The 24231-nt window shown below is 39.3% G+C and overlaps 5 protein-coding genes across 6 annotated transcripts; 2 read left to right on the forward strand and 3 right to left on the reverse strand.

Annotated features, from left to right (window-relative positions):
• Positions 1–1163: 1163 nt before the first annotated feature.
• On the reverse strand, positions 1164–5212 carry LOC136433682 (3'(2'),5'-bisphosphate nucleotidase 1-like). Its single transcript, XM_066426115.1, has 7 exons — positions 5021–5212; positions 4022–4126; positions 3601–3708; positions 3312–3360; positions 2869–3073; positions 2288–2372; positions 1164–1944 (listed from the first exon to the last, which is right to left on the reverse strand). Exons 1-7 carry the CDS (start codon positions 5183–5185, stop codon positions 1690–1692), a joined length of 972 nt encoding a protein of 323 aa, XP_066282212.1. The 5' UTR covers positions 5186–5212; the 3' UTR covers positions 1164–1689.
• Positions 5213–5530: 318 nt separating this feature from the next.
• LOC136433680 (N-terminal kinase-like protein) lies at positions 5531–16444 on the forward strand. 2 transcript variants are annotated; one of them, XM_066426113.1, is made up of 21 exons: positions 5531–5766; positions 6481–6540; positions 6745–6825; positions 7002–7112; positions 7445–7671; positions 8275–8365; positions 9173–9202; positions 9324–9479; positions 9732–9890; positions 10354–10461; positions 10807–10920; positions 11204–11359; positions 11671–11859; positions 12047–12122; positions 12351–12500; positions 12797–12951; positions 13331–13483; positions 13954–14031; positions 14844–14990; positions 15099–15219; positions 15568–16444. In XM_066426113.1, the coding sequence occupies exons 1-21, from the start codon at positions 5653–5655 to the stop codon at positions 15699–15701; spliced, it is 2610 nt and encodes an 869-aa protein (XP_066282210.1). In that variant the 5' UTR covers positions 5531–5652; the 3' UTR covers positions 15702–16444. The 2 variants fall into 2 exon arrangements, with proteins under 2 accessions (XP_066282210.1, XP_066282211.1); XM_066426114.1 differs by lacking the exon at positions 9173–9202 and having other exon boundaries at positions 5533–5766.
• Positions 16391–18371, reverse strand: LOC136433685 (uncharacterized). The gene is made up of 3 exons (XM_066426119.1): positions 18082–18371; positions 17499–17625; positions 16391–17069 (listed from the first exon to the last, which is right to left on the reverse strand). Exons 1-3 carry the CDS (start codon positions 18205–18207, stop codon positions 16978–16980), a joined length of 345 nt encoding a protein of 114 aa, XP_066282216.1. The 5' UTR covers positions 18208–18371; the 3' UTR covers positions 16391–16977.
• Positions 18372–18541: 170 nt separating this feature from the next.
• On the forward strand, positions 18542–21582 carry LOC136433683 (ribosomal RNA processing protein 36 homolog). Its single transcript, XM_066426116.1, has 10 exons — positions 18542–18666; positions 18939–19058; positions 19362–19377; positions 19550–19610; positions 19862–19936; positions 20127–20193; positions 20297–20401; positions 20746–20820; positions 20948–21065; positions 21291–21582. The coding sequence occupies exons 1-10, from the start codon at positions 18616–18618 to the stop codon at positions 21422–21424; spliced, it is 822 nt and encodes a 273-aa protein (XP_066282213.1). The 5' UTR covers positions 18542–18615; the 3' UTR covers positions 21425–21582.
• LOC136433684 (large ribosomal subunit protein uL11m-like) lies at positions 21478–24046 on the reverse strand. Its single transcript, XM_066426117.1, has 5 exons — positions 23833–24046; positions 23455–23550; positions 22914–23007; positions 22511–22653; positions 21478–22055 (listed from the first exon to the last, which is right to left on the reverse strand). Exons 1-5 carry the CDS (start codon positions 23956–23958, stop codon positions 21933–21935), a joined length of 582 nt encoding a protein of 193 aa, XP_066282214.1. The 5' UTR covers positions 23959–24046; the 3' UTR covers positions 21478–21932.
• Between the last annotated feature and the right edge of the window lie 185 nt (positions 24047–24231).

Below are 24231 nucleotides of genomic sequence, written 5' to 3' on the forward strand. Positions count from 1 at the left end.
GACTTGTTTACTGACGTCAAACTTACAATGGGCACCTTAGAGCTTTCTGTGGTCGGATCGACACGGTCCAACTTAGTTTAAAACTAAATGATTATACAAGGAGGTAAATGTTTAGATTCTTGTGAGATACAACGTTAGCGGAAAAAAAGTGGCCAGCTTTATTTTTTGGAGTTACCGTAGTTACAGTATCACATAGACGCGCTCAACTTTCTCAAAAGTGGTTTAGCTTGCTTGCTTTGAATTTCTTGCTTAATTGATTATCGCTTAAGTCAAGTGGTCTTTTCGCATTACTTTCGTGGCCCCAGAATAAGAGAAGTGAAACGGAGTCTAAATCTAATGGAGGATTTCACGGGGGAAATTGGCCGGCACGACATACCCATGGCCGGGAGGGATTGTGTGCACCTAGGACGCCGACAAGAAATGTAATCTCATCAAAGTTCTTAATCCGGGAAATCGTATTGAGCGAACAGGACAGAGAGCTGAGATTGTTCAGCTGTTACGGATACAGAAAAGTGGGGTAATTTCATCATGATCAGTAACAAACATTGATAAACAGAATGATCCAAACAAAGCGCAACTTTGATCTGTAATAACACAGATCTACGAAAATTCCAACAAACCAAGCATTTGTAAATTTGCTAAAACTCGCGCGCAGCATTTTCGACGCGTCTTACTGAAAGCCCAGGGCGTGTGTACATGAGCGCTTTTGTCCTCAGCAGGACAAACGTACTTGTCCTGGATAAGAAGCTGAATTCATCCTGAGAACAGATGCTGGTAGTTGATGAATTATTAGCAACTTGATTGATATGTGATCGAGGAGGGATAGACCATTGGGAGAATTCGTTTCCGCTTGTGCTATGAACGTACAAAGCTGACTGATTCCTGGTAACAAACGATTTTAACAATCGAGGTTAGTCACTGACGAAAGATTGCGGATGCTGTCTGAAACGTCTTGTCAGTGACTGTTTCAAAATTATGTCCAGTTGCTTGAGTAACTGTCTTTTGGCGTATCTTATTACCTGGATGTCTAACCCTCATCAACGATTTTCACAATCCTTTGGTATTTCAAAGCACTTTTTAGTTCTCTACAACTACACAAAGGTGCACATTTCTACTTACATAATATAATCTTCAACAAACAAACAAACACACACACACAGAAGTTTGTACAACTGTGGAATTTGACTTTTATTTGTGCCTCTGGGATGCAGTATATTCTATTTGTATACAAAATGGTATTTTTTCACCTAAAACACCAACAATCACTGGGTCACAGAACAGAACTGTTTCTTGTCATTAGTAAAAACATATTTCCATTAATCATGTACATTTTTTGACATAAACTGGAATTTCGGGTAGCAATTTCATTTTACTTGTACCTGAACAAAATCTTAAACATCATTGACATGATTATACAAATGTAGCAGCATGTTGCTTGTGCCCACAATGGCTAGTACACTACCTGATGGTGACTACCCTCCCAAAACAAAACAAAAAGTCTATTCCCACTTCTTATAGTCTATGCTTTCCAAAGCCTTTCTTTCTTTCTTTCTACACCTGATGACATTTTATAGAAACTACTGTAATGTCCCATTATTGCAAAGTTAATCTCTTTTCAAGGGTCTTTATTGCAAAGTTAATCAGAAGATTTCCAGCAATTGATTATTACAAACGGGACTTTGTTTCTAGTCAGGGTTTCACAGCTTCCTTCACCGACTCAGGCATCCTGCTCAGGTACCAGTCATGGTCGCTGTACGTGGCCAGAACACCTCCAGTGTTGGGGTGCTTCACGTCCTTGTGGTACTGCAGGGCGTTCCCGTGGATGTCCGTCAGCCTGCCTCCCAGGGCATGGAGGATGGCCTCAGGTGCGCAGGTGTCCCACTTCTTGCAGCCAGGTGTGGCAAACACGTACGCGTGAGCCTTTCCCTCTATAACCAGCAGCACCTGTATAAGTGATGATGACATAATCTTGGTATGAAATGTCGTCAAAATGCGTCGATGAAGGTTAGACATCTAGGTAAAACTGTACAAAAGTTCCTCAAGCAACTGGATAACTTTTGTAAAAAGTTAAGATACGTTTTACAAAACTTATCCAGCTGCTTGTGTAAGTTTTTTATTGTGTATGCTGTCATAAAGTTTACTAAAAATCTTACATATTAGGTGATTGCAACACATGGTTTCTATAGCAGACGTCAATGAATCATAGTTCTTATCATATGTTATACCTTACAGCAGGTAGACCTAAGATCTATAAGCGACAACACAATCAGCGCTATTGTCTCCACACCTTGTGCCCAGCTCCTCCCACCCTGAGCACTTCATCAGGCTGCATGGCCTCGATGGAATCTGTCACCAGCTTGTTGGAGTGGGATCTAAAACACATCAAGTGTATCCAGGTAACAAAATGATGGTACAGGTACATTGATGAGGGTTAGGCATTCAGGTAATAAGATATGCAAGGTAACAGTTACTCAAGCAACTGGATAGATTTTGGACAGAATCCACTATCTTTGGTGACAAATAAAATATACATGTAGTGGATGCTATCTATCTGAAACATCTGAACTTTTACAAAAATCTATCCAGTTGCTTGAGTAACTTTTGTATTGCTGATGATATATTTAAAACATACACTGGTAGTATATGCCATCATTCCAAAGTAAAAATACCAAGTGACCCAAAAGTCCAAAGAAAGAGCATGAATTTCACCAAAAAACTCAAGACACTGTCTTAGCCTCAATGTTTTTGTACCACTATCAGATATCATAAAATTGACAGAATGGTTGTCCCTTATTTTGACTTTGAGAAGAGGGAATCTTGACAGCAATAATGCAAACTTGTTGACATGTAATTTAAACAATAGTTTACCTTGTGGTGGTAACAATCCATTTATCAGCTGGAGGAACCAGACGTTCCACACCAAATGCTCCAAGTCCAACGATGCCCCACATGGTACGACCAAGAGTCGCCCCTGGACCAGCCTTGTAGTTGTAATAAGGCTGGTTAATCACTCCTGCTACTGCCTTCCCTTTCACTGCCACACCTATCAACACTGTTACATGGTCCAGGAAACCTGGGGAGGAAAAAAAAGTTATCATTGTCATGTTGAATCTTTTTCTTCTTGATTTTTACTTCTTACTTTGCATCATATCTGTGATTTGGTCTTGACTTTTACACACAATTATTCACTGTCAATACTGTCATGGCTCGTTCCACGTCCATAGAGTACTTAAGACGAAAAAGCAACAATAATACGTACCCAATAAACAAATACCCTCTAAAATAGAAGGTCCCAACTCCCAAGTACTAACCTTGTGTATATTCCTTAGTGCCATCCAGAGGGTCCACCCATACAACCACCTGTGAAGGATATGGCAATGAAACAAACTGATCAGCACAATCTTCTGAGACTACTATTCTCAAATTTTCTATATAAATCAGACCTCCATTTAAACCTTAGAGGAAGGACAAAAATGTCCCATACCAACTTCACACCATCGCTCTCAAAGCCAAGTGATGGCTCGTTCAAGGCCAGTGAGTTGAACATTTCAGGAAATGTTGATCAGTAGGTGACTGCAGATTTCTCCTACACAAACTTACATCTTCATCCTTGACAGACTGGAGGTCTTGAGGACAAACTGCTTTCAACACCTCCTCTGACAACCCAGTCACCAGGTGCGACTCATCCACTGTCTCATCTGTTGGCTCCTTTGATAACAGAACAAGGAAAAATATAAGACAAAGGAATGAGGGAGAAATGAAGACACAAGTTTCAGTGTCCAGTCAATAGATGATAGAAAACAATAATCAACACTGTCTCATAAAATGAAGCACAGTGCTTTTTCTCCTCAGAAAATATTGCCACACTAATAACAAAATTATTAACTTTTAATCAAGTCGTTATCGATACTATAGTTGTCTAAGACTATCAAAGTTGCAATGGTCCAATGGAGCACAAATCATGCATAACAGTTATGTATAGAAACTACAGGAGTGAAAGAAATCATTTCCTGTGTCTCACCTCCTCCCCTATGATGGTGACTTTAGGAAACTGTCTGGACAGTGACTGTACGATACACTCCTGAGCAGAGCGGTCAGCCTGAGTCTGCAGGTCATTCTTCCCATCCTATTATGAGAGCAAATGACATCATATTATAACCTGAAAAAAACCCACAGTATTTCCAACTTACAATACTGATTGGAACATGGTCAGTAGTGACTTGTGGGCGGGGCTTTCATAACATGTGTCATTTAAAGCCCATTTCCCAGCAGGGCACTAGTACTAGTACTTTGTTGTTACAGTAATAACAATTTTTTTCATGTGACACACTATCAATAAAAAATAGCTTGTTGGCTTTGGAAATTAATTGTATTGAAAATGGCTTATTCATTGCTGGAAATGCAAAGTCATTCTGAGTACAAGCAAAATGAAGTGCTAGTAATAGTAGCAGACAAACAAAGGGTAAGGTTACTACTAGGGGCATAGTCCAATCTGCCTCTTTACACAAATTGTCATGAAATTAGCAAGGAGAAAGTGCACGGTCATGGTGACATACTTCATGCTGAGGAGACATAGTCATGATAGTGGCATAAACGTAACTACATCAAGGCTATTGATAGAATGTTGCTGTCAATAAGATTCTTTTGCTCTAGTTAATAGGATGTTCCTGACAAAAGTATTTTATTTATTTGTTACATTTAAAATAAAATTTATCATTACAAATTCTTCTTCTGTTACTTTTTTTGTAAGATGTTTACATTCAGCTAAAAAGGAAGTGGGGTTGCCTGGACGTTGAGACGCAAGTTGGGGGTAATCAAATCCCCACTAAGAAGTGACAATCAAAACACCACTAAGAAATACATAAAATGCTCCCAGGGGAAAACTTTTCTGTGGTCACAAGGAGGTTAAATATCAAATGCTCTTTGCTCTTATAGCCAAACTTTTGCAGGTAACTTGTCGGCAATAATAATAAACGATAAATATACAAATGAATGTAAAATTTTGTATCATAATTTTTACCTTCTCTACCACCCCCAGCTCCCCGCTGTCGAACACATTCCTGACGATCGTTCCTGCCTTTTCCGCTACAGAAACCGATGCGGCCACCAGTCGGAGCAGTAGAGGAGCACCTGTGTTACCTGCCATCGCCACACTGTGTAATAGTAATCTGGGCAAATTAAACATTTCTACATGTGAGTACAAGTGTCCGTATGGTCAGAAATTCCCGGTATTTATCAGGAGGTATGATGTGCCAGAACAGCTGTCTTCAAATCAACAACACTTGTAAACTATGAAGGTGCAAAATCTTAATAATCCAATCAAATAAGATTATTTAATGTAGTGTTCTAACGTTACTGTCTGTTCAATGACAAAAGTGACCTTAAATGTGATGAAAAGATCTAAAACCACAGGAAATGACTGATATTTATTCCTGTCTTATAACGCTATCATTCCTCCTAACAAGTTTTCTCTCAACTTTGACCTAACGTAGTGTGGCTGTGTGATTTTACGACAAAAATACAAACTTTACGACAAATTCTGGTGCGCAGGTACGAAATCTGTGCACTCAAAAAGTTTGCAGACGTGAAAGTGTGGGGAGGGGCGACAAGATATTGATAGATCATTGATGTTTATCTCTGAATTACTCCGCAATGTGGTCATTCTTCTCGAGAGATCCTACAGCAAACTTTGCGTTTGAAATCGGAGATGTGGTGCCGGGGCTAGAGGAGAAGTCTATCTGGACGTTACACAAGGGGAAACGGAAGGTGGGCTGACGTCCCTAGCCTGAGCTGGTCTTGCCTCTTGATGTTGCCGACGTGGCTAGATTTGTTCTTCCTTCAATGGTTGTTGTGTCTTGCACAAACTTAAGTATTTTTGTTGGAAGTGGCTATTGATAGGACGATCCTGTCAACAGTAGAAAATTTGCGCTGTTTACAGATGATCCTGATCATCCTGTGAACAGTGGGAAAATTATGCACTGTTGACATGATGATCCTGTCAAGTGACAGTGCATCTTTTACACTGTTGACAGGAATGCTGTTGACAGGAATGAGGATCATCCTGTCAACAGTGCATTTTTTCCACTGTTGACAGGATAATCTTGCCAACAGTGCATTTTTTCCACTGTTGACAGGATAATCTTGCCAACAGTGCAAATTTTCCAGTTGACAGGATCATCCTGTCAGCAGTGCAATTTTTCCACTGTTGACAGGATCATTGGAGCCTGATCATTGTGTCAATAGACTCAGGCAGTTTTGTTTCATAAACGTTCAAATAGAATGCATTGTTAACGTTAGATCTGCTGCCTGATTTGTAAGACATTTTTGTTATCATGCTAAAGTAACTTTCGCTTCAGAGAAAACACTTCACCTTTGGATTTGGACTAACATTGACAGCTAACGTTACATGACAATCATAATCCTGTTTCTAGAAGTCACGATACATGTTTGATAATAAGCTAATACACTTTGTTCATACAGGCCAATGGAGAACCAGTTTCAGTGTTTGTGTTTGACGTTAAAGACTATAATGAGACACAGGTGAGTTTCGTGAGACAAAACTTAAGATCACAAGACAAGTAAAGACTTATTCATGATGGAATTTGACTGAATGTTGTTCTATATGACGTTAGATATAAACTGTGTAATGATTTTTAAAATCCTCAGTAAATGAACCTCTGTTGGAACAAATTGTAATGTTAATTGCAACAAAAATTTTTGAATGTTTGTCTTTTTTGTTTCCAGATGCAGACAGCCAAAGCCGCCCTGAAAAGACTCAAAACACTTCGTCATCCCAATGTTGTTACCTATGTTGACAGTTTAGAGGCAAGTAACACAGCCCCTCTGTATTGAAGATAAATTATTTCATTACCCAGTACTGAAAGTTGCTAGTGTATCTTTTTAAATGTTTTTCGTAAGGATTTTCTTTGATCAGTCATGATTTACCTGCTGTATTATTAATACATTAACGAAGATGTTACATTGTACTTCCCCCTCTACAGACGGACAAGACAGTGTATGTGGTAACTGAACCAGTGGTTCCCTTGACAACATATATAGCTGAGCAAAAACCCAATGAACTGGTCATCTCATGGGGACTGCACCAGATAGTGGTAAGTTCTTTGCAGTGAAAAAATCTAGACAGATTGATATGATTAAGGCAAACTCAGCAGCACAACAGACATCTCTGCATTGAGTATTGTTGTAAAGGTATCAAAGTTGAAGGATATTTATTTTGAACTTTAGTATTTGATTGTGAAGATAATCAATGTACGTGAGGATACATGCCTATGATGGCTATCTAGTTGACATTTAGCTTCAACAGTTGAACAGTAAATCGCATGCAGTAGGTTATTATTATGTAGGAAGACAATGTTTATGACCTTTGAAGATTCTCAATCTCATATACCTCACACTTAGCCGTTTCCCTCTCCCCCATATCCAGAAAGCCTTGAGCTTCTTTGTGAACGATGTGAACCTGATCCACAACAACGTGTGCAGTGCCTCCGTGTTCGTGGACCCTGCCGGGGAGTGGAAGCTGGGTGGGGTGGACTACATGTACCCGGCCACGGGGGAGGGCAGCATCCCTCCTGTCAAGATCCTCCCCGCACTGGAGAGGTACGACCCGCCGGAGAAGAACGACCTGAGCAGAGGGAGGAAGGCGGAGAAATGGTCAGTGTGCATGTCTTCCATGTTATAATACATTATCTAATCTTTAAACCTATACCAGAGACAACCTCTGTGTAATAAATATAGTTAGTAGGTACCCATCTGAGTAATGAGTCTGTTATGTCATTATGTATTTTAATATGATCGATGCACCTCCTCGATCATGGGACCCCCACTTAACGTCCCTTGTGAAATGAATGCAGCTCCAACAATAATACCCTTCCTTCGAATCCAACCATGGCCAATAGCTTGACACTTTGTGGTCCCTTAGATTATTTTTACCATTGACCTAAGCATTAAGTATCCTCTCTATAGTGGCCACCTGTTAACTAAGTCCCTTGAGTAGTCACCATAACGTTATAGACAGGGTGGACTGTGCTAATTCTATGACGAATGCCTGCAGTGGATAACTGTATATTGACAAGTAAAGCACAAAGCTTTGTTAGAAAAGTTTTTTTTCTTTCAGATGTTGCATGTGGTGATATGAATTATATGTATAAGGTTTTCATTTGAAGTAAATATGTTCCAGCAAATGCTGTTCCGACTGAACTTTCTTGCATATGCTCTGCTAGTAATAGTATTGATGTGGACATTTGAACTGGATAGGTCCTCTGACATGTGGGGTCTGGGCTGTCTAATCTGGGAAGTCTTCAATGGACCTTTGCCGAGAACATCAGCACTCAAAGCACTGGGGAAGGTGGGTCAGCTGTTATTTACAAGTGGTCTGATGATTGTGGATATACATGTACAACTTATTTGATGATCATGTACAGTACATATATATACTTGTGAACTTTGTTGATTATTGTTAGAGAGCATGATGAATGAATACCAGCTGGCCATTGGTCATAATTAGAATGTTGGAACTTCCAGTCTGCAAGATGATGTGCTAATGCCATCTTCTAAGAACTATAAAGAACTGCTTCTTCCATCTATTGCTTGCTAAATACCTCTATAACCAATATTATGTGCTATCCAGAATCACCTTCTTTATTACTGCACTTCTTTAGGTTTTGAATCTTACTAGTAACTGAACGTAACGTCTTACTTCTTTTCTACTAATCTGAACACATGGTGATCAATAGGAAATCCACATTGTTTGGCAATTTTATTTTATCATAAATGGTTCAGATAATCAGATGCTGGACTTGATTTCAAAATGACGCCAAGGTCATCACATATTCGTATGTTTATATCTTACCTCCCAATCATAAAGACATAACCATTTGTCACTAAAAGAATCCAATTGAATGACTTAAACAAATCTTTATTTATTGAAATTGCAACTAAAATCAGCCAAGAGCACTAACTTGACTCCACTTTGACAGGTTAGATGTTACAATTTGGGCATTTAACATTTAATTGATTCCATACATTAAGTATTTGGAAAAATGAAAATTCCGCAGAAAGTACTTGGCAATATAAAATTCACAAATCACCATGCAGTAACACATCTCCTTGTTACTACTTTGTACCTCTTGTTCTTCCCTACACTTCTTATTAGGTTGGAACTGACGGAGAAAGTCAAGAAGGGGTGATTGTATTGTCTTTTTTATCATGCAGTTTTTGTATGTTTTTGGTGATTGTTTCTTTATTACATTGTGCAGAGATTCTGAATCAGCTTGTTTTAGAACACAGTTGTTTTGGTTCCACAGATCCCAAAGTCCCTGGTGCCCAACTACTGTGAGTTAGTCGGAGCTAACCCTAAAGTTCGTCCCAACCCTGCCAACTTCATCCAGTCCTGTAGGAAGACAGGAGGCTTCATGAAGAACAGTTTTGTGGATACAAACCTGTTCCTGGAGGAACAGCAGGTACTATACTAGACAATCTGCTTGTATCTAACAGGCTTCTTTTACCTATTGGGTACATCTATGAAGACAACTAACATATTACTACCTAAAAAAACACATCTTTAAAGAGACTTACACGTACTTATTCTTTTGTGTCAAGAGCCTATGCTGAGTTACAAAAATACATTGTACCAAACTTACATCATATTAAAGTACCTCCCTAAATATGCTTAAGCCAACACTCAACATGTTTGCTTACTGTCCCTATTCCAGATCAAGGATCAAAATGAGAAGACAAAGTTCTTCAGTGAGCTGACCCCGAAGCTGGATGACTTTCCAGACAACTTCTGTAAACACAGGATCCTGCCACAGCTGCTGAACGCCTATGAGTTCGGCAATGCTGGCTCTTCTGTGTTGGCTCCTTTATTCAAGGTGACGAAACACAGCCTATTTAAGCCAGCATGACACTGCAGGAAAATACATTGACTCTTTAGTGATTTGATACTCAGTGACCCTATGGCAACCAACAAATTTAGCTGAAGGTCATTAATAGTTTGCCACTAGCTTTATAGATATCAACTAGTATGGTTTACTTCAGACTTTATTTCTCTGAATAGATTACAGTAATAGTTGTTTGCTTCAGACTTTGAAGTCAGCTATTTGCTGTTCAACTTACATTCAGTAGGTGGTGAGATTGATCCTGGGAAAGAGTATAATAGTAAGACACACATCACCACCACTGGACTAGCTCCATCCTGTATTGATTGTACAAAGTTGTGTGGCCGGAGGGCTCTTGAAACAGAGATGGGTGCCACCATATGCACCATCTGGTGCAAGAAGGACTATACCTTAACTAACCATGCAGTTGGGTGAGTAATACATTATTATTTCACAGCTTGGAAGACTCCTTGATCAGGAAGACTACCAGAAGAAAATAGTCCCGTGTGTGGTGAAGCTCTTCTCATCTACAGACAGGTCAACAAGAATCAAACTTCTAATGCAGGTAATATGTCTTATATTTTTCTGACTTTGTCTTCAGTTGGAGGATTCCTGATTGAGCACCCTCTATAATGCTATTTCCTGCATTAAAAGGGGCAAATTCAAAATGGCTTAATCAATACTTTGAGTTGAGTTTGACTTTGCAAAAGTTTTGTGGCATTACTGATTAGCTTAAGAAAAAATGTCAATTTATTTTTGTCTGTCAAACAGGACAGAATTGTTGAATATTTTGTCCATCCCGAGCAGCAAAGGATGGAAGGATGGGCACAGTAGAGAGCCCGTGGCAGAGTATAACGTAGGGAAATCATGATTTAGCATGACTTCTTATGTTTGAATATTTGTGTTTCAGATGGACTTGTTCATCGAGCACTTGCAGCCAGCTACCATCAACGACCAGATCTTCCCTCAGATTGTTCATGGCTTCATGGATACAAACCCTGCCATCAGGGAACAAACCGTCAAGGTGAGTAGAATAATCGTTATCGTGGTCACTGCATGTCTATGTGTAGCTGCATGTACTGAGGCCAGCCATCGTTGTTCTCCATTCTCTCTATCAACTGCTGGTGTTTGTACCCCTCCCATCCACAACTCATCTCAAAGGTACGTTGAAAATCATAAAGGCTTCATTTGATACTGTAGCTGTGCTGCATTGTCAATGCCTTGCACTCTCTGAGGGCAGTGCACCTTAGTAAGAAATTGTGCCATAGTTACAGACAGTCATTTATGTGTTGTTATTTTTCCCACAGGCTATGCTGCTGATGGCTCCCAAACTGAACGATAAGAACCTGAATACAGAACTGATGAAGCATTTTGCCAGACTACAGTCCAAGGATGATCAGGGTGGCATCAGAACTAACACAACTGTGTGTCTAGGGAAGATTGCATGTCATCTCAATCCACAGGTATGGCAAAACACATGCACACAAGTAAACATTTGGATCGATAGATAGGTTTGCTACGTGATACTGTTCATCAGTGTATTAAGCTGACAATGTGCATTGTAATCAAATGGTCGAATACTGTTCTCTGCATTTTTAGTTTTGTGATAAGAAAATTTCAGGTAAAGCTGTTGATAGGTGATACCAAACTTAACCTCTCCATTTGACAGTCAGTCATTCAACCTGTCTTTCAAGATGACATGAAATTTACAGGTTCAAAAGTAATGAATAAACAATAGTTGAGAGTGCAATGTCATTGGCCATTTTGTTTGCAGACAAGACAGAAGGTGCTTGGTTCAGCCTTCACCCGGGCCATGAAGGACCCCTTCCCTCCAGCCAGAATAGCGGGAGTGATGGCCATGGCTGCCAACCAGAAGTACTTCCCTCTGAAGGATGCTGCCAGCAAGGCTCTACCCACCCTCTGTACACTCACAGTGGACCCGGAGAAGGGCGTTAGGGACCAGGTGGGATAGTTATGTGGACTGAGATATGATATGTCTTTTCCCCCTTTATTCATTTTCCTATAATCAGACTAGGAAATACTTTTTTTCAAACATACAATGCATGTCACAATTTACTTAAATGGTGGACTTCTGATTGATGGTGTTGTTTATCGACCTTTGATATTATTACTTCTTTCCATCCATGCAGGCCTTTAAAGCCATCAGATGTTTTGTCGACAGCTTGGAAAAATTATCGGAAGACCCCGAATTGTTGGCAAACTTAGGTGAGTACCCTTTGATTTGTTTCTTTGTTTGTTTGGTGTCTGGCAAGTCAAAACATTACTCTCCTGTGGTATCAATAAAGCATTAACTACAAACTATAACAGCTTTAGGCATAGCAACCTGGAACAAATTGTTGTACTTAACAATTCTAACAGTAAAAGTCACCTAGTGTCAAAGGAAAAACAAAGCAATGCTTATAGAGCCAACCAACCACTTGTTTCCTGGTACAGAAAGTGAAGTGAACAGCCCAGGTACCACAGACAGCAGTGCAAGTGGCTGGACAGGATGGGCTGTGACTGGGGTGAGCTCACTCACATCTAAACTGTACAGGGGAGGCAACAAGCCAGCTGCAGCAGCTACAGGTGCACAGCAACCAACTGGTGAGAATTTCATCAGCTTATATTATATTATAAAAAGTAGATACATTTTTGTACTATCATTATCATGACATAAGATAGAATGATACTGCACATGAGTTGATTTGCTTTTGTTATATGTTGTAATATGACAAATCAAACATTACTCAAGGTCCTCTTGTCAATATTGCTTTGAATTATCTGTTAACAAATATTTTAGAAGTTCTATGCTATCTTACCGGTAACAATTTTGCTCTTTGTGAAACAGAGGGATTTTAAGAAAGGCAAAACATAGTTCTTTTCTTCCCTATGAACTGTAGCAAAGGCACCCAGTGTAGAGCCAACACCCAGCCAGCCAGCCAACGCACCAGTAAGCACCCGGCAGGAGCCTGAGGTAGAAGTAGAGGAGGAGGAGAGGGAGTCTGGGGATGATGGAGGATGGGAGAATGATACAGAAGAGTGGGGCAGCATGGAGGTGGGTCATCTATTCAAGGGCAGGAAAACGACATTGTCCAAGATTGGCTCAAAAGGCTGCAAGCAATAATAGATTTGTGCTACTTTATGCTTGACTTGTTGCCAGTAAGAAACAAATATTTGCTCTATCTAATGGTCTCTAGAACCATTTTCATAACACTTTGCTTAGCCTAGTGCTCTGGCAAGACTGATATTTTAATGCTTTTTTCAGCCTACTGCCTTGTTAGTGAGCATTCTAGTGCAAGATGCATTTAGAATTCGCTCACTATATCCCATTGCTTCACACACAAGTGAATAATGCAAATGCCAAACCTTAAAGTTCATATTACAACTTAAATCTTATGCTGCTAATAACCAACCTTGTGTGTTTGGTTCTATAGGACTTCTCAGTCCCCAAAGCCAGGGAGCCTGTACAAAGATCTCCCCAGCTGTCCAGACCAGGTAGCACTGCTGTTAAAGCAGGACCTGCAAACCCTGAGGACGAGATATGGGCTGAACTCAAGGGTGCAAAACAAGCTCAGGACACCATGGAGGTCTGTGTGGTCATCCCTTTTACAGTTTCATATGTAAATGAAGGTTAGACATCCAGCTAATAAGATAAACAACTGGCTAGATCTAGGAAATGGCCAGACATTTCAGGTAGTTGTCTGACAGTTTCCTAAATCTATCCAGTTACTTTAGTAAAGGTTACCTTGAGTTTGATATGTAGTTTCTTGATTCGTTGAATTACAGTCATGTTAGATCTAAACAGACCTGTAAACTGCAATGATATGTATGCTTTTTGGGTAGCCCGTTTAACTCGATTGAATAAGATTGCGCTGAATTGTTCACTTAACATGTAAATAGATTACTAGTAATTAACAAACAGGAATCAGATCATGTTAGGTTTCCAATTAGTATCTAATATACAGTTAATTAGTATTAGAGAACGTTGTACTACTTCTGGGTATGAAAGATGTCAATTTGGTAGACCAAAAGGCTAAAAATGATGTTCCATTCCTAGGATGACTTTGGTACAGAGGAGACTGGAGGCTGGGGAGATGATAATGATGCTTGGGAAGACTTTGATGTTCCTAAAAAGGTGACTTGAAAGTAATTTTACTCAAGAGTTAAATATGGTAATTTTAATGTATCAATTTTGCAAATCATTTGTTGAATGATTATAAATTGATAAGACGATAAATCGGAGAGTGAGCTTGACAAAACACTGAATGTTAATCACAAAAACTACAGCTTGACTTCATGTATCGTGTACATACCATTAAACTTTTACTTGAGTAAACATTCAAAGTATTGCACACACAAATTAAAGCTTTGATAAACATTCACGACTAATAAATAATGGTAATTTTGTAAAAGGACAGAAGCATCTTGAGAGTGAGCCCCATTCTGTTAACATCCTGCTGGATGCCACTTGCATTACTGTGCTATGACTAACGCCTGCCCCTCCATGGCTCAGTCCTGGGGACATCTTGGCCTTGGTACAGGATCAGGGCAGGTTACAGCCGCTACAGCTGGGTACTTTCTACCCTAGGTCCGGGGACTTTCCACCAAGCAGAGGAGAGAAACTAGTTCTCAGTGTGTCGCTCAGACGCAAGTCTTCATGATGCTTCTGGCTGTTATGGCCATAATGCACCCCTTATATATGGTCGTTTATATTGTTCCGTTTTGCTTGTGGGAGTGCGAAATAAAAGATCATCTTAATTTTCCTGTGAACACTCCTACTATCAGAGAAAACCCCCAAAGCCAGTCCTCATATTTATAGAAATTATTTCTAGTCTTATATGAGGTTTAGTCAGCACTGCAGATACTGTAATATCATAACTTCTTCAATGACACATAGATTATGATAATGAGCCACCTCATTAACATAATTACCCACCATTCCCACAGGCATCAGCCCCATCCAACCCACCAAAACTGGTCTCCTCCAATGCTTGGGATAATGAAGACTGGGGAGATGACATCACTACATCCTCAGCCTTGCCTCCTGCTAGCTCCTACAACTGGGGTGGCAGTGGGGATGATCCTTTCTCAGCAGTGAGTCACAGACCTTGTTACGTGCGTGACTCCCATTTGTAACGTTTTCAAAGACGGTCTTCATTTTCAATATCTTGCCAAATTGATTGATACATTTTTCTTACTCAGAGCTCCGATACCAAGTCAGCAAAATCCTCCAGTGTTTCGAGAGGTTCTTCTAGAAAACAGGATGACTGGGGTGATGTGGACAATAGCTGGGACTCGTGGGGCAGTGGTGGAAGTAGCCAAAGTTAGTATTGTTATCTGATGCACATGGCTTTGTCTCACCCGAACATCCAAAATAAGTGGCAGTAACGTTAACGTTTTAATGTGTTGGCTCTTTTTAAGTTACTTTTTTAGCAGGTTTATGACGTTTTGAGTTGTTTCAAATAGCACTTTAGTCCAATACATCAATCAACCATTTAGATGTTAATCATTGAAATGATTGGTGATATCCTCACTGTTCACTGTGATTAAATCGTATGGTACACTAGTTTTTTTAACTGATTGTATAGTCATGCAAAGATTATCACATTGTATAAAACAGTACATGAAGATGAATTTTGTATACTATATGATTAAAACTTCTCTGTTTCAGGTAAAGATGATGCCAGAAAACAACGGGAAGAGAAGCAGCAGCAAAGACGGCAAGAGATGGAGAGAAAACGTGCCGAGAAGAAGTCTGGGAAAGGAGCCATGAAGCTTGGAGCCAAGAAAGTTGCTGTGGATTAAATGTTATTTGACATTATTGGACTGATAAAAATGGGATGTGGGTACATGAAAGGCACAGGATGAAAATGTTTTAAAATTAAATTATTGTATATCCCTTCATAGACACGAAAATTTGATGGTGACTCCACGAATGTTGGTTTATAAAAGAATAATGTCCTGACCCAGAACTCCATAACATACCGTTGCATTCCACATAAACAGACCCAACTGAAATAGACTAACAATAACATTACGTAGTCAGATATAGTGAAAGGTCTGATATACATATATTGTACATTGTGTAGTGTAGAAGTGTAAGCCATTTATTTGTAAACCTTAAAGATTTTTAACATAGGTACATGTAGGAATTAATCATTGTAAGAAGTGGAAAATATAAAGAGATACCATTGTACCTTCTTCAACTTTATCTCGGAAGTATTCATGATAAATCATACCTTTTCCATTATGGCCAGTGCATTAGCACAACTCTTTTGGGATTTACGAATGTCGGTCTTCCTTGTTCTGTCATTGAAACATTTATTTTAGATCTGCAAGGCATTGATATACACCAAGTAAAATATAAAGTTAGGTACCATGATGTATTTGTTCTATTGCTGGTACAATAGCACAATGCTTTTGCAAATGTCTGTCAGGCAACTAATAATAATTTGTGGATGCAACTAACATTTCACAGTGACGTGGAATGTAAATATTGTAAGTCACACATGATTTTAATCAATAATAAAGTGATCTGTACATGTGAAGATTTTCGACATTATTTCTATGAATTATGGTGTAATTTTCTGAGTCCAACACACCACACTTGGCAACTCAAAATTGGAAATCATGTGTTACATGTTTCTACTTTCAGATCTCTTAGTACTCTAGATCGCTCAGATCATAATCATTAGGGTACAAACATCCTCCCTTGTGGTCCCAACACTCAGGTTGAAAGAGCTGACAAGGTGACTTGGATGACTTGTTATTGCTTTAGAAGTCTCTTACAAGGTACATGGACCACTGGCTAGGAAGCTACAATAACTCTTTAAGAGATTGAGACAAGACACTTCTTTGTCCAGGCCCTGTGTGGTACATAAGTAACCTAGCAAACCACTCTTGGTGTTGATGGTTACAGAACTTTCTTACTTCATGCCCTTCCTCTGTCATGATGAAGAGATGACAAGTACCACAACCTGTACTTGTCATGACCCTATGGGGAAAAGAGCTTATTCTGCTCTGTTGTGCTGCATCTTGCCCCTGGCGTGCCATCTGCATCTTCTGCTGAAAGCCTACAACATCACGTCTTACTGTACTTCTGCAGCTCAGCCTTCAGAACAGCAGCTTGTGATGTCAGCTGAGCCGTTCTCTGATTTAGTTGTGATAAGACATCTGTTGATAAAAGGGAGAGATATTGAATAGACGTGCAGTAAAAAAGAAACATTCAATTTGGTGAAAAAGGCAACAATCATTTTGTACCTAGAATTCGAACACGTTAGCAAAAGGACTGAAGGCACTGTTGGTAAGAGTAGTACCAGCAACCAACAAACGAATAGCTACAAGCACCAAATGCTATGTACACAGAGAGTCTTACTCTGTCGTACATTTAATTTCTTCCACTCTTGAAGTAGTAGCAGCACCTGAAATCCACTTGTTAGTTCTAACACCAAGGATCTTAACATGTTTCCAGGTTGATGTAGAAACACTACTTTTGTCTAAGAACACAACAGGACACTGGATGCCATATCTATCCCTGGGTGTCTTAAAATTGTATTACTGACTACTGGGCATCTTTATCCAAAGGAGGGAAAATGAAGAGACCTTCAAACAGCTGTGGATTGTGCTGCAGCTGCCGACAGATTCTGGCTGCTTCCTGCTTGGGGGAGGGGTGAGCCTGTCCATTGTCCTTCGTGTTCCACTTCTGTTGCAGGTACATGGCCTCAACCTCCTGTTGATTAAAAACAACAACTTTACTACCGGTAATAGTTTCTTTGGTGAAGTTTGTCTGTCTGTATCTGTATCTATATAGCCGGTATAACCGCCATTCGGCGTAACACACCAGCTGGTTGTCTGGTTGGTTTCAATCACTACTGTTTCTGCAATCGAACAGAAACAGATGTAACTTTTCTAAAGTAAGTCAACACCCTTTAGATACTACTAGTATAATGATTATGAAACTATAGTTACTAGTAACGTTATACTCTTATTACTGTGTCGTAGTCTCATATATGTACGTAACATAAGGATGTTCCTGTCTGTCTATAACCTCCTTGTTCCTGTCAATAGCCATTGCCTTTATGAATCCTGCTAATTTTATGACCAAAACTTCTTTTAATTCAATTGTAACAATTAGACTTAGGTTTTAGATAGATATTTGACATTACGACAGGTGAAATATCAGTACCTGTGACAGTGCGTGTATGTCTGTTACCAGCTGCCTGATGACCGCCTGCTTGATGTTCACCTGCTCCTCCAGGTGTGCGTTTTCCTGCATCAGCTGATCGTACTCTTCCGGTTCTTCTTTGGACATCGTTTGGCTCTACGTCTAAACCTACAGGGGCTAGGGTAATCACGTTTAAATTGGTGCCAGACAAACCTGTTGTTTACAGCTGTATTGCGTTCGCCACTCTACCTGCAGAAGTTGGTCTTGTCCGCACGTGCTCCTGTTTCTCGCGGAAATACACCTCTGAACTTTGACCTAGGGATAAATCACATACATTTATTGAAACTGCATGGATTATTCTTTCGTGGATTAGAGGACACAGATAGCCAACATCTCTGTAAGAGATGAACATTACGGTGTTTCTAGATAAACACACTCATCCGAAAGAAGTTTCTTGGCATTCAGGTCAACTGGGGAGGCCGAAGAATGATTCTATCCTCCTCCCTTACCATCTCTTGAGCGGTCCCCGCTGAGGCATAGTGGGAAATTTCTAACATGGCGTCTTCTCAACACATTGCGGACGAGGCAGACGACGTTTCATCGTCGGTAAGTCGGCTGTCGTCCTCCTATGACCAAATATTTGCGTTATTATCTGGTTTATGTTAAAATGATCATATAACACGTAGTTTTGTGCTAATAGAAGGGGAACCAGCGTTTCCTTATACGGTTTTATGCTTCTACTGTTAGGAGGGAGGGGGGCAAAAGACAGCACAAAGTCTGCAGAAAAATATTTATCAAGGAGTTTTTGAAAAAGCCCCCTCCCATAATTCTAGCGTCTGATTCTATATCTAACCATTGCGTGTGTCTGGTTCCTTCAGGAAGAGATGGAGTCGGACTCTGACTCAGATGAGGAGGTTGGGGAGGGATCCAAGGTACTGAAGGCAGGAGGTGATGCAAGGAGTGGAGCCACAACTTCGCCCACAACTACAGCTAATGCGGTAATATATATAACGTTAACTGTTATCGCTAAATATCATTGTCCTTGGCACAACATACATTTAATCTTCGCCAACATGGTGATTTTTGTTAAGGTGTATGATTGTGGTTAATGTTGATCAGGTTTTATTGTTGTTGTCTCTGTTTCTCTTGTCTTCTGTTTCTATTTTATTATATAAAGACGTACCAGTTGACAATCAGGACCCTCAGATGATGTTTACAACTGTCAGCAAAGAATGTTGTCCATTGCATGTCCTTTTTTTCTCCACCTATGTGTAATTATATCATTTCCTTTTAAATTGCAGAATACGATGAAGAAAGGTAAGTGTTGGAGCACTGCAAACTTGTAACATTTGTTGTTTTTATTTTCCTTGTTGATTCATTGTGTTGAAGATCATCATATCATAACCTTTTCAGCAATTTTAAAAACAAATTTTCTCATCCCAGAATGAAATAACATCATGCCATTTTCTTTTGAAATGTTTCCAAACAGAATTGTCTACAATGTCATTTGAGGACATTCAAAAACTCAGGGACAAAATAGGCACAAAAACGTAAGTACATGTACATGTACATCTAACATACTACAGTAAATTGGCTTAATTTTGCAGGATGGAAGGAAGGTGTTCATTGTCTGTGTTTTAAGTCCATTGTTACTGCAAGTAAGAGCACATTTTGAGTTCAATGAAACCAGGAATATAAAACTACTGCAAGTATTTCACGATTTACAGTATCTGTGCATTGTCCTATTAAGCAGCTTTCCTTTTGCTGTATTCATTATTTTGCTTTTCTCTCATTTCCACAGATACAACCAAGCTCTCAATGGTTCAAGTAGCAGGAGAGATCAAAGTAAAGTATTCAAGAGAGCCAACAAAAACAGGTAGCCTTGATAAATAATAGTACTTATATTCTTTTAATTTTTTTTGTCTGTCTCAATTTATTTATTTAACCAAAGTACATCTCAGATGTACGGATCTGTTTTTCAGATATCCCTGGGCACAAACATTAAAACATTAACTCTTGCTGAACATTTCTCATCATCACCAACAAACATTTTTTTTCACTTCCAGGCCAGTAGAAATGTCTTCCAAAATGCGACCTCCAAGGATACGCCAGGTGGCTCCAGTAAAAAAGAAGGTAAGTCTTTTTTTCACAACTTGGACATTTGTTTTTGTAACACTTTAAATGTAAGGCAGAACCAAGCACTAATGCAATATCTCGTTATCTGTTGCACTTTCAGATTCACAGAGACCCACGTTTTGATGACCTGTCAGGAGAGTATGATGAAAAGATCTTTGAAAAGTCTTACTCTTTCTTGGACCCAATGAAGGCCAGAGAAAAGAAGGTTAGTTGATGCTCCCAGGTACAGTTGCATCACCTTGTTGAAGACATGGATTTACTGTACTGTACTGTACTGTACTTATTTAGCTGTGTTGGTTGGGCTTTCTACTATTTTACTACGTATATACCCTCCATTGATCATTGTACATGTATCTATACTACTCCAATCCAGTAAGAATTGATACCCTTCTCACTGGCAATGCAACATTTGAGTTGAAGTTTAACAACTGTATTTGCTATATTGACTGCCCTAATTGCCCTTTTCTGAATGACCTTTTGTTGTCTACACTAGACATGTTGTCACCTTGGTTCTTTCATGTGGTTTGAACTGATACATCCTTTTTACAGTACCTCGAGAAGCAGCTGCAGAAAGAAAGGGATGAGGGCAGAAAAGGGAAGATTCAAAAGCTCATTAGAAGAATGGTAAGCCCCATTTTTGTGAGATCAGTTGTGTAACTGGTGTTTATGCATATTTTAAGTGTAATAAGGAAAGTAAAGTCATGATCAATTCCACTTACTGTCTTTTTTACTCTTTTGACTTAAAACTTAGGAACAACAAGAAAGAAGCAAACGACAGGAGGACATGAAGGAAAAGGCCCTCCAGGAATGGAAGGCCAAGGAGAAGGAGCTGGTCAGACAGGGAAAGAAACCATACTTCCTCAAGAAATGTAAGAATCATTTGATTGCATTTTGTATCATTTGCCTAATAATTCTCATGTTCACTGACTTGGGCCACATTAGATACTTCTTCTAATGCTAAGAGTAAAGCCATGATCCATACTATTGACAGTATGTGTTTTGAATATCATCAAACTGCAGCGGACTTTGATTTATTTGTATAATGATGCTGTTTCAACCGTTATCTTCATAAATGCGTGTAAAATGTTTTTCAGCCGAGGAGAAGAAGTTGGTGCTGGCACAGAAGTTCAAAGAGCTGAAGAAGAGCGGCAAGGTGGAGAAGTTCTTGCAGAAAAAGCGGAAGAAGAATGCAGCAAGAGATCGCAAACATCTCCCTACAGACTCTTGAGATTCTGACAGTGGATTCAGTCTTTCTTGTAAAACTGCAACAACATAGCAAACTCATCAAAACCATCTGTTTTATTACAACGCAACTTTTTATTATAATGACTTTTGATTATTATGCATATTTCACAGAAAAATGAAAATAAAATAAATGATTATGACTATCAGTTTCATGCTTATTACAAAGTTGCAAGTAAATCTCTTAATACTTTATACTTATGAGTATCTTTTAGAAAATGTGTACAAGCAGTATGTCCTGCAGTACTTGCCAATAAAGATAGGGGTATGGGTACATATTGGTAATGAACTAACAACACTGGTCACTGCCAACAACCTCTCTAAAATAATGTTGTGCTCAGGTAGGAGTAGGCGCAGTCTATGCAGAGTCCCTTGGATTCAATCAAGAAACACTGTTCTTCCTGTTCTGATTTCAGAAGAGTACAAGTAGTCAATTGTCCACTGATGTAACATTGCGAGTTGGCAGAAATCCTGACCATCTGTCCTGTGTGTCATCATCTCATGCCTTTCAGTGCTTCTTCTGCAGCTGCTGCCTTCTCTTCTGCCTCCCTTACTCTTCTCTCAGCCAGCTCCTGTAGGAACACCCCATACTCCTCTGCCTCCAACTGGTGAACAACCTGTAGTCATGGAAACAAAACAAACAGTCAGCTGCAAGAAATGAACTGGCAGCGCAACCTACCGTATTCCTATCACAAAATACAAAATTTAGGATTAGGCCACATGAACACGATGACAAAAGGAATGAGAAAAATATACACATACATGTACTAGGTACATGATAAAAACGTACATGTTGTACAATATGCAAAGGGCAGTATACAGTTAGTGTCCTTTGTACCAACTTAGTTAAGAGAATCTGGACACTACCCATATACTAGACTCTCCAAAAAACTTACATATGTTATTGCCAAAACTTAACACAGAATCTGATATACATGTACATGTAGCTTAGAGCTGAGTGGAGTAGAAGAAGCCATTGTTCCCCGTGTTGGCATCGTTGATGTCTCCGTTCAAGGGAACACAGAACAGGACGTGAAAAGGAAGAAAAAGTCCTATAACTGTTTGTACCTACCTTAATTCCCATCGATTTAGCCTGTCCAATGATGCTTTTACACATCTGTTCAAGGGTCAAATGCTTCAGGTGTTCCTCTTGACCTTTGACTTTGGCAATCTCATAAACGTGTTTAACAGTCACCATTCCTCCAACTTCATGTCCTGTGCAAGGTAAGAAAATAGCATAGTTACACTGAGACAAGAAACAGACACATTTAGTATTGTAGTGTATACTTCATTGTATTCTGTAGGTGTTGCTGTAGGATTAGATTTAGAAACAGGCTAAATGGATTTTAAGCTAGAGATTTTTTATGTTACTCTTGCATGAAAGATGTCATCCTTTGCACCATATCTGTGTTTGCTATGCATTTAGCACAAACAATTAATGACAGTTGACTGCAAACACTGTAAACTACACTCACCTGTGCTATGAGCCCCTTTAGCCACACCTGCTGCAGCCTTTAAGAAGTATGACGCTGGAGGTAGTTTGAATTCTATGTTCCATTTCCTATTTGGCTGGATGGACAGATTTTAGTTAATACAACATTAACAAGGACTTTCACCACTTAATGTAGACCACATTGCAAATTTACTTATTTATTTATTTATCAATCTTTAGGGTGGTCCCTTCAGTTAACATTGTAACTGATTTCCAAGGGAGCCCTTTCATTACATAGAGTTTTCTATTTCCAAAGTCGGAGTAGCCTTGTTTCCTGATTCAACCTACACTATAAGTATAAAAAAGCAGATGGCACAAACATCGTTCATTATTCATACTTTTACAAAAAGGTAGGCTCAAATTTGATGACAAGGTCCTCGACACTTCATCTTGAAAATTGGTATATTGAAGAAAAAAAATCAAATCCCCAAAAACATGACTTTGCATCATTAACATTTTCAATATCAAGTTAGTGCGATGATGATATCATTGTTACAGGGAATTACTGGGAAGAAATGACTTACCAATATTGTAATCTTACAAGGAATTGGTACACCCTCCTTAATGTGCTTTGTCCTCTCATTAAAGTCCTTGCAAAACTGAGCTATGGGTATTCCTCTCTGGAAAACAAGAATGAATGTTCGCCATAAATGTTACATTAGTCATGCATGAACATGATGAAGGACATGATCATACAGACTTTAAGTTGATCACATCTGCCCTTGGGGCTCACACTCTGTCATATTATGTCATCTAAATAATCAGTTGATATTGGTTACACTGTCAACCTTAAAGCGTGTTCAACATGCCTTTGATATGGGGCCCTGTTCAGAGAAAGAAATCATAATATTTTCAATCTCAAGAGCCATACGTATACCCTGACTATCCAAAGTATTCGTTACCTGTCCTAGGATGGGACCCAGAGGCGGTGCTGGCAGTGCCTGCCCTGCTGGCACTAAACCCTTGATGAAGTTGGGTCCTCCTACTGCCTGTACCATTTTCTTAGCGGCTTTAGCGCCCTTAGACATGATATTTTCTTAGTTTTCCACACTCTTTTCGACCAACATGTGTAGTTCTAGGTCACTGGGGTTACAGCACGGCATTGTGGGGGAATGGTTAGACACTACCATTCAAGAAGGTGTAATTTTCTTTACAAATTTTCTTTATACATTGATAAAGAAGAATCTATTCATAGATATGTCATCTACACCAAAGAATATCAATAGAATTGAATAGTTCTTTCATACTTTAAGAAAATGTTTTCCCATGACTACTTTTTGAAGGATTTAATATTACACAAC

This window comes from Branchiostoma lanceolatum, chromosome 4 (genome assembly GCF_035083965.1).
Source record: "Branchiostoma lanceolatum isolate klBraLanc5 chromosome 4, klBraLanc5.hap2, whole genome shotgun sequence".
Classification (NCBI taxonomy): domain Eukaryota; kingdom Metazoa; phylum Chordata; class Leptocardii; order Amphioxiformes; family Branchiostomatidae; genus Branchiostoma; species Branchiostoma lanceolatum.

Bases quoted from the DNA above. Each gene is read 5' to 3' on its own strand.
- LOC136433680 (XM_066426113.1), top strand. From the start codon at position 5,653: ATGTGGTCATTCTTCTCGAGAGATCCTACAGCAAACTTTGCGTTTGAA. The intron at 7,113-7,444 runs GTAAGTTCTTTG...CCCCATATCCAG, and splicing joins GGGGACTGCACCAGATAGTG to AAAGCCTTGAGCTTCTTTGT. The intron at 15,220-15,567 runs GTTAGTATTGTT...TCTCTGTTTCAG, and splicing joins CAGTGGTGGAAGTAGCCAAA to GTAAAGATGATGCCAGAAAA.
- LOC136433683 (XM_066426116.1), top strand. From the start codon at position 18,616: ATGGCGTCTTCTCAACACATTGCGGACGAGGCAGACGACGTTTCATCG. The intron at 18,667-18,938 runs GTAAGTCGGCTG...TGGTTCCTTCAG, and splicing joins CAGACGACGTTTCATCGTCG to GAAGAGATGGAGTCGGACTC. The intron at 19,611-19,861 runs GTAAGTACATGT...TCATTTCCACAG, and splicing joins GACAAAATAGGCACAAAAAC to ATACAACCAAGCTCTCAATG.
- LOC136433682 (XM_066426115.1), bottom strand. From the start codon at position 5,185: ATGTTTAATTTGCCCAGATTACTATTACACAGTGTGGCGATGGCAGGT. The intron at 3,361-3,600 runs GTAAGTTTGTGT...TATCCTTCACAG, and splicing joins AGTCTGTCAAGGATGAAGAT to GTGGTTGTATGGGTGGACCC. The intron at 3,074-3,311 runs GTTAGTACTTGG...TTTCCTCCCCAG, and splicing joins CACTAAGGAATATACACAAG to GTTTCCTGGACCATGTAACA.
- LOC136433684 (XM_066426117.1), bottom strand. From the start codon at position 23,958: ATGTCTAAGGGCGCTAAAGCCGCTAAGAAAATGGTACAGGCAGTAGGA. The intron at 23,008-23,454 runs GTAAGTCATTTC...CTGTCCATCCAG, and splicing joins CTTGTAAGATTACAATATTG to CCAAATAGGAAATGGAACAT. The intron at 22,654-22,913 runs GTGAGTGTAGTT...TACCTTGCACAG, and splicing joins TAAAGGGGCTCATAGCACAG to GACATGAAGTTGGAGGAATG.
- LOC136433685 (XM_066426119.1), bottom strand. From the start codon at position 18,207: ATGTCCAAAGAAGAACCGGAAGAGTACGATCAGCTGATGCAGGAAAAC. The intron at 17,626-18,081 runs GTACTGATATTT...TTTAATCAACAG, and splicing joins ACATACACGCACTGTCACAG to GAGGTTGAGGCCATGTACCT. The intron at 17,070-17,498 runs GTCTCTTCATTT...TTTTATCAACAG, and splicing joins CAATCCACAGCTGTTTGAAG to ATGTCTTATCACAACTAAAT.